The 14,218-nt window shown below is 41.1% G+C and overlaps 1 protein-coding gene across 1 annotated transcript in view; it reads left to right on the top strand.

Moving 5' to 3' along the window:
• Positions 1–13,607, top strand: part of fndc3ba (fibronectin type III domain containing 3Ba) — a gene marked incomplete at both ends in the record, with an annotated part of 61,888 nt that extends 48,281 nt beyond the window's left edge. Inside the window, 5 exons of the mRNA XM_079236788.1 lie at positions 1,173–1,453; positions 4,150–4,374; positions 10,172–10,338; positions 11,153–11,280; positions 13,293–13,607. Of these exons, the coding sequence (XP_079092914.1) occupies positions 1,173–1,453; positions 4,150–4,374; positions 10,172–10,338; positions 11,153–11,280; positions 13,293–13,607 (1,116 nt within the window). The remainder of the gene's footprint in view (positions 1–1,172; positions 1,454–4,149; positions 4,375–10,171; positions 10,339–11,152; positions 11,281–13,292) is intronic.
• Positions 13,608–14,218: the final 611 nt, after the last annotated feature.

Here is a 14,218-nt window from a genome sequence, read left to right as displayed (position 1 = left end):
ATCCATTGACAGCATGGTTTATGACTCATTTCTTTATGGGTCCATTTTTTGTTTCGAGGAGAGCACAAGGTCATCCTAATGTCCTAATCAATGCGTGTGTGCGTGTGTGTGCATGTGTGTGTGCACATGTGTGCACATATGTAATAAAAGGACAGATGTGCCTCTTAAGAGGACTATAAGAACAAACCACACAAAACGTGGACCGGGTTGAACTCTCTGTGACTCCGCACGTCCTGCAGCCGCGTGAGCCGCAGCAGCTTCACTGTAGCGTTGTTTCAAATCTGCATAGCTGGACATCCATTTGTTTTAAGAGAACACTTGAATGCACCAGACGCTGAGATGGATAAAAAAAAGCTTTGATATTTTACACATGAAGATGAATCAGAAGAACCGATGTGTGACTTTTCTTGTGTGTCAATAGTTTACGGCCAAGACAAAGTCGTGAATCACGACTTTTCTTTAAGTACACACCGTAAACTGCAAAGCATGTCCTCTACTCCTTGATGTACACTCACATTAATGTTGCTGAGCCATATATATATTTTTTTGGACTATTACAATAAATCCATCCTCCTTTTTTTTCTTCTTCTTCTTCTTATTGTTGTCTTGCCTGTTACAATTATCGGCCACGGTGCACATTTAGCTTGCAAATTAAAATAAATGCAGCAAAAACATAACATTTATTGATAAAGTTATTAAAAAAAGCTTTGAATATCCGGCAGCTGTAGTTTTACAAACCTGGTGTATATTTTGTCCCGGTTTGCTCATCGCTGAGCTGCGGGCCATTGAAGTAGACTATTTCAACTTCAAAGCGATTGAAGGACATTTAATAGAAGCTACTTGAGGTGAATATAAATGTGTAAAAACGGCACAAAAAATAAATAATAATGTGCTTTCACTACTAATTTGAATTCATCTCCCTCCGCTAGTTTCCTCTTCTTGATGTCTGTTTTTACCCTCTGTTTTAATTGGTCTTGCTCTGTCTGTGTCACTCTTTTAACCTTTATCTATTTGTCTTACTATTTTATATCTCCACTCATCCTCTCTTCTTTTTGTCCCTCACTTCACGTCTTTTCTGTCCTCGACACTTTTGTTCTCTGCCGCTTCCCTCGTCTCCTTCATCGCCCTCGTCGTGACTCTCTGTTTTTTTGTTTTTTTGTTCTCCATCTTAGGCGTTGAATCAGGCCGGTGCCGGTCCTTACAGCGAGCAGGTGAGTTTCCGGACCCCGGCGACGAACCCCGACCCGGTCTCCTCCCTCGCCCTCCTGGACCTCCCGACCTCCTCGGAGTCGGGTCACTCCCCATCTACCTGCCTCCTCCTGAAGTGGGAGGAGCCGAACAGCAACGGGGCGGAAATCACCTCCTACGTCATCACCCTGGACGACCAAATCATCACCGTGGAATCGGGGACAAGTCACCTCGTCGCCGGCCTGCAGCCGGACAGCGAATACAGGTACCGCTGACGGGCCGAGGCGAGCCGCATGCACGCTGATAGTTTTATTGGATGCAGAATTAGATTTGTATTGATGACGGACCAGCAAATCACGGGTTGACATTTTGACTTACAGGAGCGACGAATGAAACCCAAATAAATACGACCACAGAAATGAATTTGTGTGCAGATGTCCAATACTAAATATTAAACCTGCATTAAAAGATCAAATACAGGCACTCTCCCTCTCATCAATTCAGTTCAGCCCAAAATCACCTCGGAGGGCTTTACAATCTGTACACATTACATTTAGCTGACGCTTTTATCCAAAGTGACTTACATGTTTGCTCTATACACCGTAGACACAGCAATGGAGAGCAATTAGGACTTAAGTGCCTTGCTCAAGGACGCAACGACATGGACTAGCAGAGCTGGGGTTTGAACCACAGACCCTCTGATTGAAAGACAGGCATGCTAATCACTGAGCCACAGTCGCCCCATCACATACGACATCCCTGTCCCAGGACCTCACATCGGATCAGGAAAAACTAGAAAAATTTAAAAAACCTCATCTCACTTACAGTACAGACATGGACGCATGTCTTCTCCTGCACCGTAGCTTGTTGTAGCCATGAAACAGCATGCACATGGACCTGGCATGTGGACTACTAGCTTGTTTACTTTGTCTCCTGCTCCCTACACAGTGACACATACACATGACTCTGAAGCAGCGGGTGTACACAAGGCAGTTGTTGTGAATAGCATGTATTGTAGCTTGTATTATATTACTGTTGTACTCAGGCAACAGTAAATATTGCTCTTGCAAAAATAGAATATATACTGGTGTGTGTGTGCATGTGATTGTGTAATGGGTTCTTTGAATTGAGAGGGAGGGGGGTTAGGGTGACATGTGAAGAGGCACAGAAATCACACACCATTGTTTTCATTCTGGGGTTGTTTTTGTCCTCTCTGTTGCGTAACGGCTGCGCTCATGAGAGCCTTCCTGTATGAGTTTTGTGTGTGTGGCAATGATGGTAATTCTGGTTGTTGTTTACAGCAGCACGGGGTACTCGGATAATATTATTTTTCTTTAGTTTTGCGTATGTAGCTCTGGGAAGGACGGCATACATGTTGTTTACTGTGTTGGAGTGGAGCTGTGTGTGCTTCAGTGCAGGTTTAAAATGTCTTATTGTTGATAATATTTAGACCTATTTTTCCTATCCTCTGTATTTACGAGGGACAACTATCCTTAATAACAATAGTTGCACTTTCAAGAAAAAAATACAAATTTTGATTATAGTAATGTTGTAAAAAGAAATACCACCTAGAAAATTATTTTAGTTTTACATTTCATGTTTTCACTGAACACTTCATCACCTTTAGGGCTCCAACAATTATGCAGAATGTCTTTAGTTAAAAAAGAAAGAAACATAACTGGCAGCATATCATTTTTTAGTAATGTTTTTTTTCACAGCCATCCTTATACACCTTCACTCCGCACCATCACAGTCCATTACTAACGGTGAAGGCAGAAACGCTCTAAGAAGACAATTGCCACACAGTCAGAGCATCACGGAGTCCAGACTTTCACGAAAGTTGAAAGTGCACATTGACACAGACATGTGAACCACACAATTTCAATTTATAACAAGTATTTAAAGGAGACTTGTCACTAAAATAAATGTATTTGAAAACAGACGCTTGCTGTCATTAACTAGAGTGTACGTTGAGTGACTAGTTAGGGGTAGAGACATGTCAGCCTAATGGTTGCATTGTGACCGCACGATGAAACAAAAAATGATATCTATTCCAAACTATGATATGCAAATCCGTACATGACTAAATGTGATCCCTCATCATCAAAAAAGCAAAGATCTCTCATCTGCCGTTCTCTTCCCTCTCTGTCCCTCGGCGTCTGTTTAACTAAATGCTTAATTACCCGGCGGATGGAAGGAGAGCTGCCCTTTCTCACTCGGCTGCATGAATTACAATGAAAGGTTACAGTTACAGAGAATCCGCAATTAAATGCCAGACGGGAGATGCTCTCTAGCCGAGGGCCTCTGATATGGATGCTAATCAGCTGGTCATACATTGGCAGAAAAAGGGTGCGGAGGGGAGGGGATTCCTGGAAGAAAGGCAGCAGGAGAGGTTTGAAAAAAACAAAAAATCTATGTCTTTTTCATTACACTCTGAATTTTCACTGCAGACTTTCTCCAGATTGGCTTTTTGGGATCATAGATCAAGTTGGACAAAAAGAAAAAAAAATAGCTTTCTGTTGCTTGGAAAATAGTTGTAAAACCCTTTTTTTTCATGCATACAACTATAATCTCTGGCTGAAGGAAAAAAGTGGGCCAACAAGTCCAGACATATTTAAGTCTCATCCTGGAAAGTACATTGAATCGTAATGGGAGAACAGCGAGGAGATCACAGACGCTCCCAAGGTCAACGCTGAAGAGCGAGATCCGACTCTTCACTGAAAATGACTGCACCACCACCATTAGATAAACACACGGTTACGTAGTAGCCTATATATCCAGCATTTATGTTTTGAACCTAATACCTGCACACATATATATATATATATATATATATATATATATATATATATATATATATATATATATATATATATATATATATATATATATATATATATATATTTTTTTTTTTTTTATAGTAACACTCTAAAACGAACAATTTTGCAATCTGTCTTGCAGCATACATATCCAGGCGGTGAATGACATCGGCTCCAGTCCCTTGAGTCTACCCCTGCTGGCGAGTACACGCCCCCTGCCTCCGGCCCCGCCCCCTCTAGAGTGCTCGGCGGCCGGCCCTCAGAGCCTGAAGCTGAAGTGGGGCGAAAACGCCAGCAACATGCACATTCGCGCCCTGCTCGCCGATGACATGGTCTACACGCTACAGATGGAGGACAAGAACCACAGGTGGAGTGCACACACACACGCTAATCCGTACGTTGTCTACCTCGTGGTGGAGACCGAGAAGGGGCCTAGAAGAGCCTAGACCACGTAAATAAAAGAAAAAAACATCCAAAGCATACGAATTTACACGTACACATCATGATAAACAATTAAAGTCTGCATATTATGTCTGCATTGGAGAAATAATTCTACATTTTTTACCCAACACCCTCAGCATCACTTTGAAAATAATGACATGAATGTGGCAAACTGTGAGCCACCGACATTTGTAATGAGATGAAACTCCTCACGTCTAAACAGAAACCTAAATGACTGATAGTTCATTTTTGCAGAATCATTTGGACATGCAGGATTTAGCCAAATGGTAACTCAGTACGGCGCATCAATCAAGTGTTGAGGTTAAAAATGGCTTCGGCCCATGTTTACTTCCTGTCACCTGAAGGCAACGTCAAAGCACGCGTAAGGCAGTGCTGTTATTACACAGAGCTTTAGCTCATTTGCCCCGTGATCTGGGACCGATTTGTCGGGCAGCTCCAAAAGCTTTCAGCAAGTGGAAAACCAGAATGAGGCTTTATTTCACTCACATAAACTGCAACAGGAGGAAAAAAAACTGGGAAACACGTGGGATGCTTACGTTTAGAACTGCGAGAGCCAAAATAAGTAGCTAGAGTCTCGACTAAGAGCGGGGATTGAAACTGTGATTGTGAGGAAGTGCTCTGTAAACCGCACACACACACTTTAACCACAGCTGATCAATACAGCAAATAGGGACCCAGAAGGTCAATACTACACACAAACACAAGATGGACCGTACACGAGCAGCTTGAGAGAGAGAGATAGAGAGTGAGAGAGTGAGAGAGAGAGTGAGAGAGAGTGTGTGTGTGTGTGTGTGTGTGTGTGTGTGTGTGTGTGTGTGTGTGTGAGTGTGCGTGGGTTTGTGTGCTCCTGTGTATTCAGTAACCAGATGTACCAATGATTAGTCACGTTGAGGGCATCTGGAGCCAGCTGGGATGCAGCCTCCAACAATCAAGCCTTTATTTAACTGACTCATGAGACAGGTGTGTCAAAGAGAGTAACAGGGGAGGGAAAGAGAAAGAGAAGGGGATAATCATAATTGCTAAAATCTTTTAAGCAGTCAAGCTGAAATAACAAAGGGGATTTGGATGGAATTACAAAGGGATAGACAAAGAAGAAGGTAACAGATCAAACTCAAAAGCAGTTAAGAGCCCTATCAGTCCGTCTACCCACCTGTGAGATAATATCCTCCGTCCCTCCCACCCTCCATCGAGCCCTCTACCATTCTGGCTGGCCGGCTATCAGTGTCTGAATTAAGGCTTGGCTGGCATCAATTTGGCACCCAGGTACCTTAGCATCCCTGGAGTGGTAACCTTTCTGACACACAAACGCACACGCATACAAACACACAAACACAGAGGCATGCCATGTACGTGGGCATAAACACTTTCCCTGCCAAATGATAACAGCTTCCACAGTTTAGAGAGTTTTATTTACCATTTTCTAATTGGCACAGTGAATCATAATAGCAGATTAGGGCTTGCACACACTCGTGTATGTGCATATGTCTGCATGCACCATATTTGGATCAGATGGTATTTTAAAGGGAAACATCCCGGCATTTGCTGTAAATTGTTCTTTCTACTGATTGTATCATTTTTATAGTATACGTTATATTTGATGAGCCCAATGCTTGACGTACACAGGTTAAAACAGGCGATGATGTATTAGTCATCCACAATCAGTCCAGCTTTCATAATACCACTCCTTTTCTTTATGCGCATCATGGAAACGACAGCACGTTGTCCATCCTATTTATAAATTCTATTTATCAAAACAATAATACATTTAAGTCAAATTTCCTTATGTGAATTAAATTGTTTTCTGTGTTCTGTGTAAACTATATGACGCTGAAAACTGTATGAATTTAATGATAAAAGCCACTCATAGCCAGTGTTGTTTGTGTTCCACGTAAGTGTTTTGTTTTGTCCAAGGATAGCTTTAAATGTATTATTGATCTGGCAAGTTTGACTTCATTTCTTTCTGGAGTCCATGTGTCCCTACCTGCTCTGCTCTCTGAGACTGACTTTTATGAAAGGTTGATTCAAGTCGGAGCAAATTAGGTCTCGTGGTCTTTTCAGGATGATGTTTTTCTACTCTCTAGCTGTTATGTTTGATTCTTCTTCATTTTATCTTCACCTGAATACATATGTATACGGCAAATTATTTTATAAAGAGTAGAGGTTAAAGGCAATTTAGGCTTTGATATCCCATTACATACATTTTTGAATTGCCATGGGGTTGAAAATAGTTCAGGAATTAAATTAAGGAAATATTAGGTATTTATTTATTGATATTTGTGTAGGTTGACGGTTTCATAGACGCATCCGAGGTTAACTGCTATTTAGGGCTGTGCTTCTAAAAGCTGATGGTTACATAACGTTTTTTTTAAATATAAATTTAAAAAGACAAATTGTATGATATTGATTATAATTTTAGTCATGGTCAAAGGTCAAAATGTATTTTTTTAGAACATTTAAAACAACCACCAGTTAACAAAGGTGCTTAATAGCATCAAAATAACAAAAGTAAATAACAAAACAGGAATAAAGGAAAACATAATAATAAAAGAATTACAGCACTATAGAGGAAGCAGTCAATGTGACATGTGGGGAGGCGGGTCTTTAGCAGCCTGAAAGGCTTCCAGGGTATGAGCGATTCTCGTATGAAGAGTAGCTCTCCCAGAGATTGAGGGCAGCCACTAAGGCTCGGCCGCCTCTATTTTTGTTCCTGAATCTCTGAAAGCGTCAAAGAGCTTCAGGTTGCTCGACCTCATTGTGAAAAGCATCAATTCTATCCATCCAAGGAAAGCAACGGACCTTGATGAATGTTTAGCATTTGTTTGACCCACACTTCAAGATTTATCCCCGATAGAACGGCGGCTTATTCGGTTTGTATGAAATATAAAAATAATAATAATCATAGCAGCATCTCCACACAGCTCCCAAACACACACTTTATTGTTGCATACCACTATAATAGCATGAATTAGCAAGTTTTTATTTTATTTTTTATCATTGATGGCAACCAGATGCTTCATCGCCTAATCATAATGTATTGCGGGAGATTGCGAGGTCACAAAAAAAAAAAAAGGCAAAGGATCAAGTCTTTATATTGCTTCGTAAACAAACATATTGAATAGCTGGCTGCAATTTCAGCAAATATAATTTCCCATTGGGGCCAATAAATCCCATCAGTGTCATTTCTTAAACCAAATAGCATTACTGTCTATAATAAGACATAATGATGTTTTTGACATTGGCCGTCCTCTCTCTCTCTCTCTCTCTCTCTCTCTCTCTCTCTTGCTCTCTCTCTCGCGCTCTCTCTCTCTCTCTCATATTTATTCATCTCAATTTTATTGTTAGAAAGGTGTGACCCCAACTCTGGAGGATCTCTAGAGAAATGTGCGCCCCCCATTCCTCATTGTATCCCTCCCACCTCGTCTTTTACCCCCTTTTTTGTTAGTTTTTCTCCACCCGGTCTCGTCTTTGTGGGTGTGAGATGATAATCAAAGCCGTTTTCTCAGGTTCCCCATTTTGAATCCCGTCCTCCCTCCCGTCCCTCTCCCGCCCTCATTCACCCTCTCTTATCTTCTTGTATGCAGACTTGTTGCTTGTGTTCTGTCCTTCCTCGCCCATGGCTTTTATTTTGTATTTCCCCCCGCCTCTCATTTTTCCCACTCTATTGTTGCCTTAAAGCTTTCCGCTTTAAAGTTTCTTTGACTTCAAAATACCTTCTACCTTTTTTTCTTTTCGAGAATGTAAGGGCGCCATGGCAACTCGGGCAGTGCCACACGAAGAAGGCTTTCAACCTCCTTACATCATATTTTAATGCAAGGTTGAAGCATTTAAAAGCTCCGGTTCAGTTCAGCTGTCATTCATAAGAATGAGCCGTCCATCCATTTGTTTACTTGTTCGTCCATCTTCCTCATTTGCCATCCCTTCATTCTCGTTTCCGTCAATTCTTTCTTTATTTACACCCCTCTGTTTTTCCTTGCAGCCAGCAAGCAGTTCTCCTTCTCTGAATCTAATGCTCGCCTTATCAATAAGTAGCCATGCATTAGGCATCCATATATGGCAATGCTTAAAAAATGTTTACTGCTTTTAAACAGATTTTATACTTTCTTCCTGTGCAAAAGTGATTATGATCTAACCATGAAGGACACCTACACACATGTATTTTCTGTTACGACTGAATGTAAAGTTGATAAAGTTATTGGTTCACTTCCCATGTATAGCCAAAAAGTATTAAAGTTGTTGTTGTTTTGTATTTTATATATAGGGAGGCTTTCAAGGTTGCACCTGCTTTTCAAAATTCAAAAAAGTTCTTCCAGAATGAATGTGATGAATGATGAAATAGTGAAGGACAATCAAAGTCAGGTTTAAAGAGGGCGACATCTGAAACAAAGCGAGCGTCACAGTAGCAGCACAAAACTCTCGGTCCTCCTCGTCTCCTGGCCATTTGTGCGTGTTTTATTGTTTTTGCTCTACTGAGCGCTAATTGTTTTGATGGTGGAAACTCGGAGTGGACATATTTAATGTTTTTATATAAGAATTGATCATTGATGGCCGTGTGGTAGCTTGTGTCTCTAGAGGGAGGACGAGGAGCGACCGGGACAGTGAGGCAAAGGATTAACAACAACATCGTATATCAGCGAAGAGAGACACTTCACTTCTCGCTGGTTGGAGCTCCATAAAGAGCTCATCTGGAGTTATAGCCCGTCTCTAAACCGTGACCTCTCTCGTATCTCCTCTCACTCACTTTCGCTCCTCTCTCTTCCAGCAGATCCTCAATCATCATTTCAGCTTTATAATTACCAGTCACCTCGCTTTGCATTTCTCCTCTCCTTCAAATCCTGTCTTGACTTTCTCCCTCTATCATTGCCTCCTCTTCTCACTTGCCCCGTCACCTCTCTCTCTCTCTCTCTCTGTCTCTGTCTCTCTCGCTCTCTCTCTCACTTTCTCTCTCTACTCCCTTGATCTCTCTCTCACTCTCCCTTTCTCTACTCCCTTTCTCTTTCGCTCAGCTCAAATCCCCATTTCTCTCAGACTCCCTGGTTCCCTCACTTATCTCTCTTTCAGTCCATCAATCTGTCCATCTCGCCCACCAGAACGATTTTTTTTGCGCTAGTTTTCATTAGATTTGTGACTTTGGCCTTTCGGTACTCATCCTGTGCGTTTATAAATCACGGCTATCTTTGTTTGCGACGCTTTCTCCTCACTTCCCACCAGCATCCTTGTTTCTTTTTTCAAGGTCTTAACTAAGCAATAACAAAAGAAGTAGCAACACAGCTGTGATATACATATATATATATATATATATCTATATATATATATAGATATATATCTATATATATATAGATATATATATATATATATCTATATATATATATAGATATATATATATATATATATATATACGTGGTCTGAATCCGTCTCCCTAAAAAAACAAGTTTGGTGATGAGTGCAATCCAATTATGGACGCCTCATCACTCACTGCTCTTGTTATCCAAGTTTTTAACCGGGGCTTCTCTCTCGTCCCATCTCTCCCTTCATCTAATAATCTATTCACAGCGTCATCACTCCTTCCTCTCACCTTTTTACCTCACACCTCACCACCTCCTTTATCTTTGACTCCCTTTTTCCACCCGGTCCAGGTTCGTCCTTTTTTAGATTTTGTGACTCATTGCATCTCTTTCTGACTCTTTATTATTCTGTGCGTGCAGGTTTGTGACGATCTACCGCGGCCCCAGCCACACCTACAAGGTCCAGCGGTTGACTGAGTCGAGCAACTACGTCTTCAGAATACAGGCCGTCAGCGACGCGGGGGAGGGTCCTTTCTCTGACACGCACACCTTCTGCACCACCAAGTCCGTACCACCTGCGCTCAAAGGTAAACCGACCTGGGGTGCGTGCGTGTGCGTGCGTGTGCGTGTGTGTGTGTGTGTGTGTGTTTTGGTTGAACCGTCTTTTTTTTTTATCTTCATCTTTAATTTTGTGTATGAAAGTTTTGTTCTTACTCGCTTGTTTCAAACTGTATAATTAGACTTAAGAAATGTCTCAGCAAGGTCAGACTTTAGCTCTGTGTGGCTTCATTATACAGACAATAATCTCAGTGAGGAGCATCCTTGCATCCTCACGGGTTATACAAACGGAAGTTATTATGGGTTTGTCGAGACTCCATGAAGTTAGAGTTTCGTAAAAGGAAATGCATGCTGTATTTGCTGTTTCTGGTGTAAAATAGCATTATCACTCAAGGATATTAATTCTGTGCCAAACTATTTTCAAAATTGACATACAAATAGTTATTGTACAATAATCTATTGCCTTTGTTGTGGCTCAGTTTTGTCTAAACAGCTGTTAACATGTCCGCAACCATCACTGCTTAAATGAATCATTAAATTCTAAGAAGTGCTAGTCGTATTAGGGCAGCTGTGGCTTAGGGTTTAGGTCGGTGGTTCGATCCACAGACCTTTTTTGTGCGCTTTACATCAGCCCGCTGCTGTTGGTTTAAATACAAAAATACATTTTCATGTATACGTACTGTGTGTGGCAATGAAAAATACAGTATTTTTAAGTTTGTAGCCGGGTGAGAAATGATTGCAGAAAGTCTGTATAATTGGTTTATATGGTATTTACTTTTCTCACTATGCAATCCCGTCATGTGTGTTTTAAAATCATGTTCGTGGTGGCATTTATCCCAACAGCTCCCAGAGTGCAACAGCTGGAGGGCAACATGTGTGAGATCACATGGGAGACTATCGCACCAATGAGAGGAGATCCCGTGAGCTACGTGCTCCAGGTGCTGGTGGGACGCGAGTCAGAATACAAACAGGTTTGACACACACACACACACACACACACACACGCACACACACACACACACACACACGCACACACACACACACACACACACACACACGAACACACACACATTGAAGAATGAAACACACACATATCTCTTCCCAGAGAGATGGAGCATTCTGAAATTGAAGGCCAGCAGTATTTATTGACTGGTTTTGAAGGATTTTAATGAGAATATAAACAGAAATAACAACAAAAGCTTGTCAATCTAGGATTGGGTGGCCAGGTGCGGGAGGAACGAGCAGACTTGTAGACTGCAGACAAAGAGAGACATTTGTCATCGGGGATGTTTTCCTCTCTGTTATTAAATTACTGAATGGTTAGAGGGAAGAACCTCTGATAGTCGGCAGCGGACAAAAACCACAGCTGTGTGTGTGTGTGTGTGTGTGTGTGTGTGTGTGTGTGTGTGTGTGATGTGTGATGTGTGTTGGCTCATTTCATTACATGTACAAACATCAGCTGCCAATACAAATCTGTCCTGCTGCTTCTCAGAGGTTTGTATGTTTCCCTCTCCGTGTGTCTGTCTCGCGATGAAGGAGTACACGCACACGCACACGCACACACACACACACACACACACACACACACACACACACACACACACACACACTCAATCGCCTGTTTTCTTTGTCTTATTCATGAATGAAATTTGCAAACGGGGACATTTGAAGGCATTTTCTCATTTAGATTATATTATAGATTTTCCATGACAAACAAAAGAAAGACATTTTCACAACTGATCTAACTGGATCAATGCCCAGCATCTATCTGCATTGTTTTTTTGTTTTTTAGAAGTGGGAAATCACGAGACATACAGTTTTTCTCAAACAGGGGTCTGATTAAAATAATTTGTGAATGATTATCCGCTTCTAGAGGCATATATAGAAAAAGTAAGAATTATAACAGGTAGACATGTGGCGCTTGTTCAATTACAAAAAGAACAAGAAGGGGGACCGGACAAAATATTGAAAGTGATACTGTGTCCTTTAGCTGTCATTGCATTATAATGGTATTGTCATTTTATGAGTCAGTCTCTAGAGTTATGGACGAGAAACGAGCAAATGTTCATTGTCTTACCCATGGACATTTCAACAGGTTTTACACTCGAATCTGCAAGCAATTTTAATTTGATTGTGAAGTGGTTTTCAAGTTTATTTGTATAGCTTTTGTATTTCCCGAACGTCATTTGCACCTTGATAATACAAAATAATTACTTCCAATAAAATATGCAGATAAGCAAGAAGAAGTCAACAGAAAGTACTTTATTTGGTACTTCCCATAACTCTTCGCAGCACTTGAGGAGGAAAGTGGTAACAGTAACTGCTAAAATGTAATTGAAGGAGGGTCACAATCAGCCAGCTGTCGCAAATTGTTCAATAAATATAATTGACATCACGTTCAGGGAGGAAAGTTTCGATTTTTGTTTAAAAAAATGAATTGCAGCGTGTGTCTAAGAATGGTATGTATCAATACTTCTATATCAGTGTTGCCATGACATCCTGCCAGATATGTATGCCCATGAATTGGCTCGCGTCAATTTCCTTTGTAAGTGGGCCTCTGCTGAGAGTTTCAACCTGCTCGCACTATGAAAACAAGCATCATAAGTCACTGTGACCACAGCAAGCGAGCAAGCAGGTCTACGATTCACCGAACAACAAATTTCACTCTTGAACACACACCTTTAGTAAAAACAACAGACCATTGTTGTTGTTTTTTTAATGTTTTTATTAACATTATAATTATTTCATTTTATTATTATTATTTGTATATTATTATTTTTTTTAAGCAGGGTGTTATTTTTATTTAATTTTTATTAAAAAAATATTATTTAATTTTGTATTTCTTTCTCTAGCTCATTAATGAGAACAAACAGACCGTATATATTTTTTAATCTATGGCTCATTAATGAGAACAAACAGACCGTATATGTTTTTACAACCTGGCTCATAAACTCGTAAAATAAATCTTTCTCTCCCCTTGCAGGTTTTTAAGGGAGAGGAGGGCATTTTCCAGATTTCCGGTCTCCAGGGCAACACAGACTATCGTTTCCGTGTGGGCGCCTGCCGCCGTTGCCAGGATACGTGCCAGGAACTCTGCGGACCGCTGAGCCCCTCCTCCTTGTTCGCGCTGCGTCGCCAAGAGACGGCGTCGTCAGGGGAGCTGTGTGCCGCGGAGCCGGGCAAAGGTTCCGGCGGCCTGATCTCCAGCGATGAGCGCTTCGCGGCGCTCATCGTGTGCGTGTTCGCCGGCTTCTCCATCCTCATCGCCTTCCTGCTACAGTACTTCTTCATGAAGTGAGGGAATTCTAACTATAGGATAGAAAGAGAAAACTAAATCACAGAGAAACTTTAAAAATGAAAATAAACACGTCTATGAAAGAACCGAATGAAATCAAAAACAAACACTTGATGTACTTCTACGGCTTTGTACGTTTTTTTCTTTTTGTTTTTTTAGTCAAATTATCAATATCTGGTTTTCCTCACCTTGTTCCTGTCGTCGTCTGCCTTCACTCGGTTCGGTCTCATTTTTCTCTACTTCTCCGTCGTCTTTGTGTCGTCGTCCGTCTCATCTGTTCAGGATTTCTGTCGAGGTCTCAGCTGCACCTCGGCCGGGAAAGAAAACGGATAGTCAAGCCTTGAAATAGCTTTTTGAGCAAAGCAGTTGCTCCTCAGACTGATTTGCATGTTTTTATCTTGTATCTTTTTTAAAACATATTTGATAGGAGAACGTGTATATTTCTTGACAGTCATTGCCTTACCTTTTTTTTTATGTGTAATTCTCTTCTTCTTTTTTTTTTGCCGCAGTCTTTATTCATTTCAGCCATATTCCAATGTAGGCCTACACAGCTTTAGCTGTTCATACCTTATTATTCAGTTTGTTACTACTATGCAGACTGTCAGTCAATTCAT

The sequence above is a fragment of the Taurulus bubalis genome (genome assembly GCF_910589615.1).
Source record: "Taurulus bubalis genome assembly, chromosome: 1".
NCBI lineage: Eukaryota > Metazoa > Chordata > Actinopteri > Perciformes > Cottidae > Taurulus > Taurulus bubalis.
Note: the sequence above shows the minus strand (reverse complement) of the source record. Positions and strands in the feature narration are given on the sequence as shown.